The sequence below is a fragment of the Musca autumnalis genome, unplaced genomic scaffold, assembly GCF_047663935.1.
Source record: "Musca autumnalis isolate F117 unplaced genomic scaffold, ASM4766393v1 scaffold_5, whole genome shotgun sequence".
NCBI lineage: Eukaryota > Metazoa > Arthropoda > Insecta > Diptera > Muscidae > Musca > Musca autumnalis.
In genome coordinates this window covers 202588029-202605382 of record NW_027412088.1, presented here as the reverse complement: position 1 = coordinate 202605382, position 17354 = coordinate 202588029, and the positions used below count along the sequence as shown (strand labels likewise).

Below are 17354 nucleotides of genomic sequence, written 5' to 3'. Positions count from 1 at the left end.
CCAGTTTTCGTGTGTTTTGTGCCATTTATTACTCAAATTATTTAATTTTCATTCAAAACGATGGTTCTTTTCCATTCGTTTATTTTTGACGTATTCGTTCGTCTGATTTTGTTACGAAAACCAAAAAAATTACGAAAATAAAAAGCTTTCATTTGTTTGTCACACGAATACAAACGTCAATCGCTATGAAAACCAAATTGTGTCTTCGTTCATGAAATCGACGAACGAATGGGCAAAAACTTTTTACAAAAACACGCTGTAAGTGCATTATCTTGATTTATTTGACATATATGGTATGAAAATGGCAACTTAAATCCACTGGATTTGATAAATCAAGCATAGTCTAAACGTACTATAAGGCGTTTTTATCAAACCATTTGAATTTTTAGCCCTGTTCCTTTACGTTCAAGAATCTTCAAGTTTTACAACTTTTTACTCGAAAAGCGTTCCTTTACTTCAGACACAATACAATTCATATGGGAGCAGTTTTCAACTTTTACTACTTTTGCCGGTTTTACCACTTTCAGAAGTAAAGGAACAGACCATTTGTTGACATTAGTTGTGTCTTTTTACTTTTTCAGTAATAATTATTCAGTAACTTCTTTTCAGAGAGTAAGAGAGATTTTACTCTTTGATACGAAAATAGAGAAAATAGTAAAAAGACAGCATTTAGTAAACTTTAGCAAGATAACAGTTGATAACCAAAACAAAAACATTGGCGCCAATGCATGAACGAAAAAATAATTCCAAAGCAATGGAAAAGTTCTTCAATTTTAAGCAAAATAAATAGAAAATAATTAATATATTAATAAAATAATCAATAAATAAACCTGAGTCGTAATATTTATAGTATTTTCCACAAAAAATAAGATAAACATTGAGCAGCTGTCCATTTGCAGATGATTAAAAAACAGCTGATCGAACTTGCTAAATGTTGCTGGGAAAAATTCTTTCAGCAACTTTTAGCAATTTCTCAGCAAACAACTGTCAAACTTGTTCTCTAACTTCGCTCTCTTTTACTGAACTTTTGTGTAAAAAGACAGCATTTAGTAACATTTCGTAATAATTATTACAAATTATCACGTAAAAAGACACACCTATTATTGATAAGACAACGTTTACATCATGGCAGAACTAACAGGTAGTGGTATCACACCAGCTGATCGAATATGAAAAGTCAAATCCCTTTATAAAAAAATTATTTTTGTTGTAATTTCCCCAACAGCATAAAGAAAGTTTTGACATAACATATTCAAAATTTTACGATGCCACTACCTGGGTAATTGTGCCATGGTTTACATCTAATTCTTCATGTGTCCTTGCGGCAATTGTCAGTTTGTCGGCAAGAGAGGGTGTCTCACATCTCTCTCTCCTTCAAACGGACAATTGCCTCAAGGAAAATTGCCTAATATAAATATGGACCAAACATGCTTTTAGGCTCAAGTTGCTACACTGACTTTTACAAGTTTTTACCCAATAACAACCATAAATTTTTATATTTTTAGCTCTTTATTCGATTTGTATTCATCATTATTTATTAAAGAATGTCTTATTTTCTACAAAACAAAAATATAAATATTGTTTATACTTATATTTAAATCTAGGCTTAAAAAGAAATACAACTAAAATTCATAATTTTTTATTCTTACAAAAAAAGGTAAACTTCTTAAAAATGAATATTTTGTGGTAAAATCGTGCATGTGTGGGCATTAAAACACAAAACATAATCATTATGTTGTCCATACTAATGATAGCTACAAATGCATTTAGCTATCTCAAGAAGTGTATCAGACATACGAATTATGTAATATGTTATGTATGTTTTATTTTGTAGATGGAAAATTGTGTCCTTTTTTCTTTATTCGTCAAGATCATGAATCATGTACATGGGATTCGCTGAGTCACAATCTTCGAAAACAATATCATCATCTTTAGCGGTCCAGCGTACACTACGAACATCACTAAATCTAGATATTTGTTTGTAGTTATTGTTTATTTTCAGAGAAGGCGAAAAGAAAGAAAAAGAAAATTAATGAGATAGGTATGAATGATATTCGTTATATAATAAGAGTTGCTTTTTAGGTGTAGAATAGGTGTTTGTTGTTGGCCGGATTAGTTCAAAAACCAAAATGCATACAAAATTGTTTTAATAACGAGAGAACCTGTTTGAGGGTGGTGGCGGTGGTGGTGGTGCTGTACGGGGCGGTGTTCTTCGAGCACTGAAATATGAAAATAATTAGAAACCCCCCTTAAAAATGTAAGATTGAGGCTTACGCTTCCACGGCTTGCCTAGTTGCGGTACTGTATGTATTATCATTATCATCATCCAATTCAAATTCGTCAGTATCTCGGCGTCTTCTGCAATGGTAAAGGTATGTTAAAAGAATATCACATAAGTGATTGCGAATTTGTTGAATTTTACTTACAATACCCTGCCAGCCTGGCTGCGATTTTTAACAATATTAGCGACAGCCCTTGTGGTTAATGAAACACGAGATTTCAGTCTGGGTGGTGTACGTGGCATTGGCTGTGCCGGTTGCATATCCGGTCTGGCCGAAAGAACTGGTGTCATTGATCTCTGTGAACGCATATCCCCACGTCTTGGCTGACTGCGCCCTCTTTGAGTGCTCGAGTCTTGCGGTGAACGCCAGTTATTATCTTCATCGTCTAAATTGAGTTCTTGGGTACCTTGTCGACGCCTAATTGTCAAACAAAAACACACACATTTTTTAACCAAAAAAAAGAAGAAATGAAAATCTGAGAATATTTTGACGGTAGGATACATCAACTTCAGGTTAGGAAGGACCACACATTTATATGTAAATTTAAAAAAGAGATAGAAGGAAAACTTTGTGTATTTAAAGAAAGTGTGTTAAAATAAAGAGGAAAGAGTGTAAATATTAGGTCTGTACGATAACTTCGCAAGTGAAAAGTACTTGCAAGTTCTCAGTAACGTCTCTCCACCAATTTTACTCTCTCGAAGCTAAAAATTTGCAGATTGTTATCGAACAGCAATTTGCAAAAACTTGCAAGAAGTCAGGTGATTTGAAGAACAAGTTGGCGGAAAAGATTAAATAAATAATAAAATAAAAAAGTATTCACCACAAACTACAAAATAAGTTATTTTTGCTCTGTTCCAGAACCTGCAAGAAGCTACTATTTTTTACTACGATAACAGTTTTTCCTTTATGTTATCGGAAAAAATAGTAAAAATTAATAGATTCTTGCAGTTCTGGAACATACCATTTATTTACATTATCGTTTTCCATAATTTGTTTATATAATTTTTCCCTTTTTTATTTCTATTTATTCTAAAACCCAACGTTTGTTTATGTTTTTGCCAAGAAGTCTGCCACAAAGCATTCGAATTTAAATCAGCTGATCAAACTTGCAAGTTCTTACAAGAAAAATTTTCCTTGCAAAAACATGTAAGCAAAACTCTTCAAAGCTCTCCAAAATTCTCTCACTGTTGTCTCCAAATTCGCTCTCTTTTACTTTACAAGTTTGTTATCGAACAGCATTTTGTAAAAGTTTGTGCAAATTTGTACAAACTTTTGGGTTATCGTACAGACCTATTATCGATTGAGGTAGTAAGCACTAAAAGGTGAATAAAAACCAGAACGTTGAATGTTGTTTTTCGCCTTTTCGCGTTGCCGTTCAAAACGTGAAGTTAAACGTTAGTTCCATTAGCGATTCCCAATTATTTGACATAAAGAGGTTAACCCAGCAAAAAGTTATAATGTAAACATACTATAACGAAGAAATTTCTCAAGGCCTCGGCACATATGGTTCGTTAGGCCTCAGTTCATACGGTCCGTTGAGTGACACGTTGGGACAAGCGTTGTCCCAAAAAAGTTAAATTATGTTTAATTTTACGCAACACCCATAAGGCCCCGGCACAGACGGTGCGTTGTGCGTCGCGTCACGCGTTAAAAACAACAACCACATGAAAAAAGTCTAAGTGACGCCAAGTTTGTTGTTGAAGTTTTCATTTGCTTGTTGTAACGCGACGCTCAACGCGCCGTATGTACAGAGGCCTATATTGTTGTTTTTCAAAAAAAACTTGGAATCACTTATACTTTTTTCATGTGGTTGCCGTAACGCGATGCTCCACGGACCTTAAGTCCTCGGCACATACGGTCCGTTTAGTGCACCGTATGTGACGAGCGCGTTGAGCGTCGCGGTACAAAAACCACATGAAAAAAGTGTAAGTGATGCAAAGTTTTTTGAAAAACAACAATGTGGCTGACGCATTAAATTTAAACATAATTTAACTGTTTTGAGACAACGCGTGTCCCAACGTGTCACTAAACGGACCGTATGTGCCGAGGGCTTTATGTGCCGAGGCTTGTTGAGAGACACGAGTTGTCCCAAAAAAGTTAAATTATGTTTAATTTTAACGCAACAGTCATATTGTTGTTTTTCAAAAAAAAAAGCTTGGCATCACTTAGACTTTTTCATGTGGTTGTTGTAACGCGGTACTCAACGGACCGTATGTGCCGAAACATTTCTGAAAGTAAAGTACGTTTACATTTACGAAATCCAATGAATTCAACTGTCAATTCAACTGGGTATACGTCAAATAAAAACCACTGGATTCCGCTTTGTCTTGGCTTTTTATCTGTTAACGCGATATCTCAAAACAACTCTCAACGTGCTGATTCAGTTTGACCCCTAGGAAGACTGTAAAAAAGGAAGAAAAAAGACAATTACAAACAGGGTTATATACCAAAAATTTTGAGATAGAAGAGTTGTTTCACAAGCCATAATTACAATATAATCCACCCACAGCCACGGTTCTCTCATTATTTTTAATTTGGAATAAAACGGTTTCTTTTTTAGGGGAAATTTTTAGTTTAGTATTAATAAAGCCGTAAACATATTAACTTACATAACCGGCTTGGAAGTTTGCTGTGATTGGGCACGTTGTTGTTGGGGTCTACTACTACTGGCCATGCCTCTTTGTTGGCTTCGTTCACGTTCATATGGAGCCGTATCTTCATTATCCAAATTGAATTCTTCAGTACCTTGTCTTCTTCTAATTTATTAATCAAATATACAGATTAAAGAGACCGTAAAATATCCACCAATTTATACATATCTATAAGTTCAACCAAATAATTTTCTACCCATCTTCCATACTAGCCGTTACATTAATAGCATATTTACATCAAACAGATTTCTTTTTGTAAAACGAGTCATTCAAGTTGTCAATGCCAAAACTCGTGTTTTGGCTATTAGTGTAAATTAGATTTAACACTTACAAGACTGGTACTGATTTGGCACTTTTCGGTGGTGGTTTAGGAGGTTGTTGTCTACTACTGCTGGGGGCCCTATATTGTTGGGAGCTTGTGGCTGCATATTCATCGTCCAAATTAAATTCTTCAGTACCTTGTCTTCGTCTAAAAGACATTGCGTAAAATTATAACAGAAATCACAACAAAAAATTAAAACAAATACAAGGCTAGCTGATCTACATGCAAAGCTGCATTTACATCAAACAAGTTTTAATAAAATGCATCATTTATGTTGTCAATTCCATTGAATATCTGCCAAATAAATGACGTATTTAACTAATTCCCGGTTCACACTAGTGTAATTTCATTGAAAAATATATATATGTAATTATGCGTTTCTAGAATCTAGATCGAGTTCCATAGTAGAATAAGAACGTTCTAAGAACGTCTAATTTCATGAAATTTACTCCAGTGTGGACCGGGACTAAAACACTTGTTTTGGTAGCTCTATGTGAATTAGGCCCAAGATAAGCTATTCCAACTTACAAGACCGGTACTGATTTGGCAGTAGATGGTGCCCGTGTTTGTTGTTGTCTACTATTGCTTGGCTCCCTAGATTGGCTACGACGTTGTTGTTGTTGAGAACTTGTGGGTGCATTTTCATCATCTAAATTAAACTCTTCAGTACCTTGTCTTCGTCTAAGAAACCAGTTAAATGATCAGACCAGAAAGCAAAATACATAATTTAAAAATAAAAATAGGTTAGATGCTGGGGGTCACTAGCTTCTCAGGGGTAGTTTAACATTAGCCATTACATATTTGGAAACATTGTTGCCTACTACTGCTAGGTGCCTTATACCCCGGTTACACTATTGAAGGTTAACCCACAGGGTTTAATAGATCCAGTGGGTTAATCTTTGCTGGTTACACTTAGCTTTTCGAGGATATAAACTGTCAGCTGATGTTTGTTTACGTATACATACAAAATAACTAATAAAGTCGTGTGTTACACTTTTACAATTTCTCGTATGAGATATCGTTTGTAAACAATTGAATATTTCTTTTGTACGCAGCATCTTGGATCTATAGTATGGGATCCGAGCTATATCATTCATTTAAATTTATTAGAATCTGTTCAAAAACAATTTTTATTTGTTTGAGAAGTCGTGGATGGTGCTAACAAACATTACCTAGTTACGAATTTAGGTTAAATTTAATGAATTTACTACCGCACAATGCTAAATGTCACCTTTATTATGAAAGTTATACATGGACAAATTATGTCTGAGTTTATTTTGGAAAGACTTTGCATAAACGTCCCGCTTAGACCTTCTCGCAACTACCAACTACTTCAAATTAAATATTTCACAACAAACTATGCCAACCACGATCCCCAATTTAATAAGTATTACCACTTAATTGATCCATCTGAAAGTCGTGAATCTTTAAAGAGAAAAATAATTTTACACTTAAACTACATTTAATATTTAACACTCTTTTTCAATATATCTAAAAAAACTATGAATATATTTCTTGTACATATGTATGTAAATATTTGTATATTTAGTCTGTAAGGATTTTTGTAATCTATAGACTTAAGAAATAAAAAAAAGAAAAAAAAAATGATTTCCAGAAACACAATCAATGGAAAAAGAACTTAAAATATACGAATCAATGTGTAAAGCGAAATAAAAAATTAAAGGCAAACATTACCACTTAAAAGTGTTTAAAATTTACAATTTTTTAAGTTAAATCAATTGACATCAGGAAAATAATATCGATCTACTAAACATTGACATCTCTAAACATTCAACGATAAACGAAAACACGGATGTTTCAAACTTCGAAGTCAGGCGTTGAAGGTGTTCTTAAAAAATCTTCGTATTTCACAGCAACATAAGAAGAGAGATTAAAATTTTCGCTCATTCTCCCCCATTAACTCAAAATTCTCTTCCTTAACTCAAAATACAGACAGAAATTCCTAATTCTGACTTTCGGGCAAACTACAGCCGAGAACACGTCCAATGTTTGCCTAAAGTTTTGCGTCATTTCTGCTAAAAGAATAAAGAAAAATGCAAACTTGGCTGCACTTTTTCTTTTATTTTTCTACCAGAAATAACACAAAACTTTACTCAAACGTTGGATGTGTTTTCGGCTCAAGACATGGAGGAATAATCCAACACACACTTCAGTGCCTGACTACGAAGTGTCATCACGTTTAGAATTTACTCACAAGGCTGGCTTGAATTTTGGGGCCTGTGATGATGGGGGTTGTGAACGTTCTTGCTGTCGACTTTGTATTCGCGGTTGACTTCTTTCACGACCGTAGGAGGCTGGTTGGCCTTCATCGTCCAAATCGAATTCTTCGGTACCTTGGCGTCGCCTGTTTGAGGAGAAATGGAAAAGAATATATATTAAAGAACATTTTAGACTTGTTTACATTTACGAAATCCACTCGATTTCATCTGTCAATTCCTTTGTGTATACGTCAAATGAAAACTCATCTGAAATCGATTGGATTTCATTTGACGTTTGAGCAATGGAATTGACAGTTGAAATCGAGTGGATTTCGTAAATGTAAACATAGTATTAGAGATCTTTAAGATTAACAGTAGACGACAATAATACCCCGGTTACACTATTGAAGGTTAACCCACTGGGTTTAATAGATCCAGTGGGTTAATCTTTGCTGGTTACACTTAGCTTTTTGAGGATATAAACTGTCAGCTGATGTTTGTTTACGTATACATACAAAATAACTAATAAAGTCGTGTGTTACACTTTTACGATTTCTCGTATGAGATATCGCCCCTCTTTGTTCATATTGGTATATTTTACATAGGGATACATTTTTGTATCATGGTATCAAGTGTACTTTTTGTTAAAAAAGTGTCTAATGAAAAAAAAAAATAAATAATTTTATGATTTCCAAATAAATTTAGATTTACTAACTCCATAAAATCTCATACGACCAATCGTAAACGTGTAAAACACGACAAACTCAGTTGCAAAAACAGTTGCAACTTTTGGTACTTTTTGAGTAGAGTTGGATTTTTTTGCACAAATACCGAATACAACACTGTATTTTTGGTGGATTTGTGCCGGATTTAAAATAAACCCAGTCGTGAGAGGATTTAATTTTTGTATGGCAAATCTGGTCAGATTTGACCAGATTAAGTAATAAATACTCAATGTGGGTAAACCCGGCAAAAAACTATAGTGTAACCGCACTATAAGCGTGGATTTTTTTATCAAGTTCCTCGGGAGTAAGTTTTGGGCACAAAACGTGAATTTCCGTAAGGAATATCGCTTTAAACTATCAACAACCGTTGAACACCGAGTTAAATTCGTCCTCAGTGAAAAAGCTCAAGTATTGCAAACCACTATTCAATAATTTAATTTGACTCTTGTTTTAAAAGTACGAAATCAGCTCGATTTCAACTGTCAATTATATTGCATAAACGTCAAATGAAATCCAATGGATTTTAGATGACGTATACGCAAAGGAATTGACAGTTGAAATCCACTCGAGTTCGTAAATGTAAACGTACCATAAGTCGTTAACGCGACGCTCCACGTACCCATTTTGACATGCGGTACATAGTCCCGGTCCACACTAGAATGATTTCATTGATAGAATTTCATGAATTTAAGGGCTCGGCACATACGGTCCGTTGAGCGTCGCGTCAAATACATACATAAGAACGCATAATTTCATGAAATTATTTCATTGAAATCCCTCAAATGTGGAACGGGACATACTCTTTGCAGCAACGACATGAAAACATCAAAAACAAACTTGGCTTCTCTTACACGACACTCAACGACCGAAAGGTCAACGGATCACATGTGAAGAGCCCCTTAAGGCCCCGGCACATACGGTCCGTTGAGTGTCGCGTTATAACAATCACATGAAAGATACGATAACAAATATGGCATCATTTAAGGCCCAAATACATACGGTCCGTTGTGTGTCGCGTTACAACAACCACGTGAAAACTACAAGAACGAATTTGGCATCACTAACACATTTTTCATGTGGTTGTTGTTTTCAACGCGCAACGCGTCACACAACGGATCGTATTTATTTAGCCCCTTACACATGTTTCACGTGGTTGTTGTTCTTAACGCGCGACGCGACTCATAACAGACCGCATGTGCCGGGACCATTTGTATTACAGTACTTTTACATATAACTGGATTTAGTTAGTCCAAGAGATTTCAACTGTCAAATCCATTTTGTATACGTCAAATAAATCCTCATAACGACAAAAACTCCTATACACTGTATAGGATAGGATGTATAGGTTACAGCAGAATCAAAACAGCTGGCCTTTGATGTCAAAGAAAGAAATATTCCAAACCGAATTTCACATGTATGTGTTTTTATCAAGCGAACGATTAAGAGCCCGTGAACGATTCTGATCCGAATAATTGAACTGGATAGTGAAATATGAACTAGATTATTGAACTGGTTCAATTAAAAGAGCTGAGCTATTGAACTAGATCTTTCAAATGAACTAGATTGTACAACTCTACTGTACAGATATTTGCATGCCATCCTAAGACTACGTTTACATCAAGCTGGTTAAAATAAAATGCGTTATTTTTGGTTGACCTAATGAATGTATTTAAGTCGCATTTTCATCGCACGTATTATAATAAAATACGAGAGTTAGTCCCAATTTAGATTAGGCGAGTTTACTTGCGGCAATTGTCATTTTGTAGGGGAGAGAGGTGAGGCATATGGTAACCCTTTGCCTCTCAGCACCCTCTCTCACCTACAAACTGACAATTGCCGCAAGTAAACTCGCCTAATGTAAATTGGGACAAACGCCAGTTTAAATTCGGCTTTCGCCTTGGTTTAGGTGAATATTTGACAGCGTTTTACTTACATAGGCGGTTTTCCACGTGGCTGTTCACGTTCATATGAGCTACGATCCCGAGACTGGGCACGTATGTTACCAGATGAACGCCAATTATCTTCCGGTTCTGGTTCAGAACGTCTTCTAAAGGGAAACATTTCAAAAATACACATTAAATTCCAAAAGGGAATATAACCTTACACAACTTACGGTTGACTACGACTGCGTACCGGTGTTTGTTGTACCGCATCAATGTCATCAATATCCAATGTTTCTTCGGTGGCGGTGCGACGCCTTAAACACACCAATATGAATATTTTCACATAACCTCAAAAAAATGTTTTATGCTTTTCAACTTACAATGGTGCCGGTTTTCGCCTGCCACTACTTGTGCTGCGCTCTCGCGACGTACTCGAATCCCGCTCACGTCGCCGTCCTCGTTCACTACCGCCGCTACGCAAACGAATTTGTTTCAATGTGGTCAACTTACGTTGCAGTGAGATTAGATTTAAACCCACGGGTGTGGCGACCGACCACAGTAGCAATGTCAAAAAGGGAAAGAACCATAAGGCATTGATGAAATCGATCATATTTCGACAAAGAAATATACGATTTGCATCAAAGATATCAAAGAAGGGACGGCATTTGGCTGTGGTGTCGCCCAATTGTGAAGACATTGTGGCCTTGTCGCTGGTCAAATAGGTTTTCAGTCTAACCAATAAAGAACATAAAAAACAAACATAAATCATGTGTCATGGATTTAATTAATCGTTTTGTTTGTTTTTGCATTTACCTTTCGGTATAGATTCTTGTTTGATTGTCACATATTTCTCCTGCTGTCTTCTCCAAATACTCCTGAATGTTGCGCAAATGGTTTAAAGTCTGATTGACCTGTTTGGCCCAGGGGTCCTTTTGCAATTCCAATGCTGTCAAATGATAAAGTATTTCATTTTGCAACTGCTCCAGTGGTTGTAGTATGGAAGATTGCAAACGTTTCGAACGACTGCCAAGTGTTGTCATACGTGAGGATGTTGCCACGTCTTGTATCTGTGGGATAAATGTTAACATGTTGTTGTACAATTCTAATCAAAAGGAAAAAAGAACAAAACAAAAAAAAAAAAACAACAACAACAAAGAGACCGAGAAAAAACTCAAATTAAAATAGCAAACACTTTTGCAATATGAAACCAAAGAAGTTTTGGCTTGAAAACAAAAAAAAAAGCAAAAACATTCGGAATGCTATTGTGTTTTTCCTAAAGCTTTCCCAAAGCAGATGTCACACTCTGCACATATGTACATAGCTAAAAGAAAAAAATCACATTGTTTCTTTCGTTCAAAAACTAATGTTGTCTCTGGGCTAACTAAAGCAATCAGCTTACGATGAGTTCTATGAGTCGGACCACAGTCCAATATTCCATGTGATTGGAATGATTGCTAGTTGTCGTATCAACATGCACACAGGCAGACCAAAGACAATGGAACATAGAAAAAATAACACATGTACTTCAGATTTGCAGTTAGAGGAGTAAGGGCATGTTGGTGTTGCGGCACAATATTCCTAACCATATGGGAATTAAATTGTTTATGCTACAAATATTGGTTTGTAGTACTGTTGTGCCTGCCCATGTGCGTTATGGCCTATACGGAAGTTATGTTGTTCTAACAATGTTGGACTTGTTTGCTTACCTGCATAACCAGGTCAATTACATTGAATCTCCGAGGATAGGCTGATTACATGAAAATAACGAGGCAGGCATTTTTTCTATCTTCTTAGAAAGTTTGAAAATTTGAAGTAGAGTGTTTAAGATTAAGGTAGGATGATCGGGTTTTATGTTCATAATGGAATTGGAGCAGCAAGACACAGGAATCACGGAGATTTAATAAAAAAGAAAGGATCTTTAAGAAACAACCTTTTCTTTGGAAAAGGTATTGAGAAGCAACTTTTCCCTTAAAAATGGTGTTGAGAATCAACCTTTCCTTTGCAAAGGGACTTAAGAAGGCACTTTTCATTTAAAAAAGGTCTTAAGAAGCACCCTTTCCTTTGGAAAGGGACTTAAGAAGCACAATTTTCTTTGGAAAGGGACTTAAGAAGCACAAATTTCATTGGAAAGGGACTTAAGAAGCACCCTTTCCTTTAGAAAGGGACTTAAGAAGCACCCTTTCCTTTGGAAATGGACTTAAGAAGCACCCTTTCCTTTGGAAATGGACTTAAGAAGCACCCTTTCCTTTGGAAAGAGACTTAAGAAGCACCCTATCCTTTGGAAAGGGACTTAAGAAGCACCCTATACTTTGGAAAGGGACTTAAGAAGCACCATTTCCTTTGGAAAGGGACTTAAGAAGCACCCTTTCCTTTGGAAAGGGACTTAAGAAGCACCCTTTCCTTTGGAAAGGGACTTAAGAAGCACTCTTTCCTTTGGAAAGGGACTTAAGAAGCACCCTTTCCTTTGGAAAGGGACTTAAGAAGCACCCTTTCCTTTGGAAAGGGACTTAAGAAGCACCCTTTCCTTTGGAAAGGGACTTAAGAAGCACCCTTTCCTTTGGAAAGGGACTTAAGAAGCACCCTTTCCTTTGGAAAGGGACTTAAGAAGCACCCTTTCCTTTGGAAAGGGACTTAAGAAGCACCCTTTCCTTTGGAAAGGGACTTAAGAAGCACCCTTTCCTTTGGAAAGGGACTTAAGAAGCACCCTTTCCTTTGGAAAGGGACTTAAGAAGCACCCTTTCCTTTGGAAAGGGACTTAAGAAGCACCCTTTCCTTTGGAAAGGGACTTAAGAAGCACCCTTTCCTTTGGAAAGGGACTTAAGAAGCACCCTTTCCTTTGGAAAGGGACTTAAGAAGCACCCTTTCCTTTGGAAAGGGACTTAAGAAGCACCCTTTCCTTTGGAAAGGGACTTAAGAAGCACCCTTTCCTTTGGAAAGGGACTTAAGAAGCACCCTTTCCTTTGGAAAGGGACTTAAGAAGCACCCTTTCCTTTGGAAAGGAACTTAAGAAGCACCCTTTCCTTTGGAAAGGAACTTAAGAAGCACCCTTTCCTTTGGAAAGAGACTTAAGAAGCACCCTTTCCTTTGGAAAGGGACTTAAGAAGCACCCTTTCCTTTGGAAAGGGACTTAAGAAGCACCCTTTCCTTTGGAAAGGGACTTAAGAAGCACCCTTTCCTTTGAAAAGGGACTTAAGAAGCACCCTTTCCTTTGAAAAGGGACTTAAGAAGCACCCTTTCCTTTGGAAAGGGACTTAAGAAGCACCCTTTCCTTTGGAAAGGGACTTAAGAAGCACCCTTTCCTTTGGAAAGGGACTTAAGAAGCACCCTTTCCTTTGGAAACGGACTTAAGTAGCACCCTTTCCTTTGGAAAGGGACTTAAGAAGCATCCTTTCCTTTGGAAAGGGACTTAGGAAGCACCCTTTCCTTTGGTAAGGGACTTAAGAAGCACCCTTTCCTTTGACAAGGGACTTAAGAAGCACCCTTTCTTTTGGAAAGGGACTTAAGAAGCACCCTTTCCTTTGGAAAGGGACTTATGAAGCACCCTTTCCTTTGGAAAGGGACTTAAGAAGCACCTTTCCTTTGGAAAGGGACTTAAGAAGCACCCTTTCCTTTGGAAATGGACTTAAGAAGCACCCTTTCCTTTGGAAATGGACTTAAGATGCACCCTTTCCTTTGAAAAGGGACCTAAGAAGCACCCTTTCCTTTGGAAAGGCTCTTAAGAAGCACCCTTTCCTTTGGAAAGGCTCTTAAGAAGCACCCTTTCCTTTGGAAAGGCTCTTAAGAAGCACACTTTCCTTTGGAAAGGCTCTTAAGAAGCACACTTTCCTTTGGAAAGGCTCTTAAGAAGCACCCTTTCCTTTGGAAAGGCTCTTAAGAAGCACCCTTTCCTTTGGAAAGGCTCTTAAGAAGCACCCTTTCCTTTGGAAAGGCTCTTAAGAAGCACCCTTTCCTTTGGAAAGGCTCTTAAGAAGCACCCTTTCCTTTGGAAAGGCTCTTAAGAAGCACCCTTTCCTTTGGAAAGGCTCTTAAGAAGCACCCTTTCCTTTGGAAAGGCTCTTAAGAAGCACCCTTTCCTTTGGAAAGGCTCTTAAGAAGCACCCTTTCCTTTGGAAAGGCTCTTAAGAAGCACCCTTTCCTTTGGAAAGGCTCTCAAGAAGCACCATTTCCTTTGGAAAGGCTCTTAAGACGAACCCTTTCCTTTGGAAAGGCTCTTAAGAAGCACCCTTTCCTTTGGAATTGGACTTAAGAAGCACCCTATCCTTTAGAATTGGACTTAAGAAACATCCTTTCTTTGGAATTGTACTTAAGAAGCACCCTTTTCTTTGGAATTGGACTTAAGAAGCACCCTTTTCTTTGGAAAGGGACTTAAGTAGCACCCGTTCCTTTGGAAAGGCTCTTAAGAAGCCCCTTTTCTTTGGAATTGGACTTAAGAAGCACCCTTTCCTTTGGAAAGAGACTTAAGAAGCACCCTTTCCTTTGGAAAGGGACTTAAGAAGCACCCTTTCCTTTGGAAAGGGACTTAAGAAGCACCCTTTCCTTTGGAAAGGGACTTAAGAAGCACCCTTTCCTTTGGAAAGGGACTTAAGAAGCACCCTTTCCTTTGGAAAGGGACTTAAGAAGCACCCTTTCCTTTGGAAAGGGACTTAAGAAGCACCCTTTCCTTTGGAAAGGGACTTAAGAAGCACCCTTTCCTTTGGAAAGGGACTTAAGAAGCACCCTTTCCTTTGGAAAGGGACTTAAGAAGCACCCTTTCCTTTGGAAAGGGACTTAAGAAGCACCCTTTCCTTTGGAAAGGGACTTAAGAAGCACCCTTTCCTTTGGAAAGGGACTTAAGAAGCACCCTTTCCTTTGGAAAGGGACTTAAGAAGCACCCTTTCCTTTGGAAAGGGACTTAAGAAGCACCCTTTCCTTTGGAAAGGAACTTAAGAAGCACCCTTTCCTTTGGAAAGAGACTTAAGAAGCACCCTTTCCTTTGGAAAGGGACTTAAGAAGCACCCTTTCCTTTGGAAAGGGACTTAAGAAGCACCCTTTCCTTTGGAAAGGGACTTAAGAAGCACCCTTTCCTTTGGAAAGGGACTTAAGAAGCACCCTTTCCTTTGGAAAGGGACTTAAGAAGCACCCTTTCCTTTGGAAAGGCTCTTAAGAAGCACCCTTTCCTTTGGAAAGGGTCTTAAGAACCACCCTTACCTTTGAAAAGGGACTTAAGAAGCACCCTTTCCTTTGGAAAGGGACTTAAGAACCACCTTTTCCTTTGGAAAGGGACTTAAGAAGCACCCTTTCCTTTGGAAAGGGACTTAAGAAGCACCCTTTCCTTTGGAAAGGGACTTAAGAAGCACCCTTTCCTTTGGAAAGGGACTTAAGAAGCACCCTTTCCTTTGGAAAGGGACTTAAGAAGCACCCTTTCCTTTGGAAAGGGACTTAAGAAGCACCCTTTCCTTTGAAAAGGGACTTAAGAAGCACCCTTTCCTTTGAAAAGGGACTTAAGAAGCACCCTTTCCTTTGGAAAGGGACTTAAGAAGCACCCTTTCCTTTGGAAAGGGACTTAAGAAGCACCCTTTCCTTTGGAAAGGGACTTAAGAAGCACCCTTTCCTTTGGAAAGGGACTTAAGAAGCACCCTTTCCTTTGGAAAGGGACTTAAGAAGCACCCTTTCCTTTGGAAAGGGACTTAAGAAGCACCCTTTCCTTTGGAAAGGGACTTAAGAAGCACCCTTTCCTTTGGAAAGGGACTTAAGAAGCACCCTTTCCTTTGGAAAGGGACTTAAGAAGCACCCTTTCCTTTGGAAAGAGACTTAAGAAGCACCCTTTCCTTTGGAAAGGGACTTAAGAAGCACCCTTTCCTTTGGAAAGGGACTTAAGAAGCACCCTTTCCTTTGGAAAGGGACTTAAGAAGCACCCTTTCCTTTGGAAAGGGACTTAAGAAGCACCCTTTCCTTTGGAAAGGGACTTAAGAAGCACCCTTTCCTTTGGAAAGGGACTTAAGAAGCACCCTTTCCTTTGGAAAGGGACTTAAGAAGCACCCTTTCCTTTGGAAAGGGACTTAAGAAGCACCCTTTCCTTTGGAAAGGAACTTAAGAAGCACCCTTTCCTTTGGAAAGAGACTTAAGAAGCACCCTTTCCTTTGGAAAGGGACTTAAGAAGCACCCTTTCCTTTGGAAAGGGACTTAAGAAGCACCCTTTCCTTTGGAAAGGGACTTAAGAAGCACCCTTTCCTTTGGAAAGGGACTTAAGAAGCACCCTTTCCTTTGGAAAGGCTCTTAAGAAGCACCCTTTCCTTTGGAAAGGGTCTTAAGAACCACCCTTACCTTTGAAAAGGGACTTAAGAAGCACCCTTTCCTTTGGAAAGGGACTTAAGAACCACCTTTTCCTTTGGAAAGGGACTTAAGAAGCACCCTTTCCTTTGGAAAGGGACTTAAGAAGCACCCTTTCCTTTGGAAAGGGACTTAAGAAGCACCCTTTCCTTTGGAAAGGGACTTAAGAAGCACCCTTTCCTTTGAAAAGGGACTTAAGAAGCACCCTTTCCTTTGAAAAGGGACTTAAGAAGCACCCTTTCCTTTGGAAAGGGACTTAAGAAGCACCCTTTCCTTTGGAAAGGGACTTAAGAAGCACCCTTTCCTTTGGAAAGGGACTTAAGAAGCACCCTTTCCTTTGGAAACGGACTTAAGTAGCACCCTTTCCTTTGGAAAGGGACTTAAGAAGCATCCTTTCCTTTGGAAAGGGACTTAGGAAGCACCCTTTCCTTTGGTAAGGGACTTAAGAAGCACCCTTTCCTTTGACAAGGGACTTAAGAAGCACCCTTTCTTTTGGAAAGGGACTTAAGAAGCACCCTTTCCTTTGGAAAGGGACTTATGAAGCACCCTTTCCTTTGGAAAGGGACTTAAGAAGCACCTTTCCTTTGGAAAGGGACTTAAGAAGCACCCTTTCCTTTGGAAATGGACTTAAGAAGCACCCTTTCCTTTGGAAATGGACTTAAGATGCACCCTTTCCTTTGAAAAGGGACCTAAGAAGCACCCTTTCCTTTGGAAAGGCTCTTAAGAAGCACCCTTTCCTTTGGAAAGGCTCTTAAGAAGCACCCTTTCCTTTGGAAAGGCTCTTAAGAAGCACACTTTCCTTTGGAAAGGCTCTTAAGAAGCACACTTTCCTTTGGAAAGGCTCTTAAGAAGCACCCTTTCCTTTGGAAAGGCTCTTAAGAAGCACCCTTTCCTTTGGAAAGGCTCTTAAGAAGCACCCTTTCCTTTGGAAAGGCTCTTAAGAAGCACCCTTTCCTTTGGAAA

The 17354-nt window shown here is 38.1% G+C and overlaps 1 protein-coding gene across 4 annotated transcripts in view; it reads right to left on the bottom strand.

Annotated features, from left to right (window-relative positions):
* Positions 1–1490: 1490 nt before the first annotated feature.
* The window catches only part of prom (prominin), a 73515-nt gene continuing 57651 nt past the window's right edge, over positions 1491–17354 (bottom strand). The window contains exons 11-21 of one of the 4 annotated variants that reach the window (XM_073989711.1): positions 10896–11149; positions 10463–10813; positions 10313–10396; positions 10133–10246; positions 7471–7620; positions 5784–5936; positions 5265–5402; positions 4892–5038; positions 2427–2699; positions 2275–2358; positions 1491–2219 (exon numbers count right to left, since the gene is read on the bottom strand). In XM_073989711.1, coding sequence (XP_073845812.1) covers positions 2147–2219; positions 2275–2358; positions 2427–2699; positions 4892–5038; positions 5265–5402; positions 5784–5936; positions 7471–7620; positions 10133–10246; positions 10313–10396; positions 10463–10813; positions 10896–11149 — 1821 coding nt within the window. In that variant the 3' untranslated portion in view covers positions 1491–2146. The remainder of the gene's footprint in view (positions 2220–2274; positions 2359–2426; positions 2700–4891; positions 5039–5264; positions 5403–5783; positions 5937–7470; positions 7621–10132; positions 10247–10312; positions 10397–10462; positions 10814–10895; positions 11150–17354) is intronic. The other 3 variants (XM_073989713.1, XM_073989712.1, XM_073989714.1) reach the window with 3 other exon arrangements.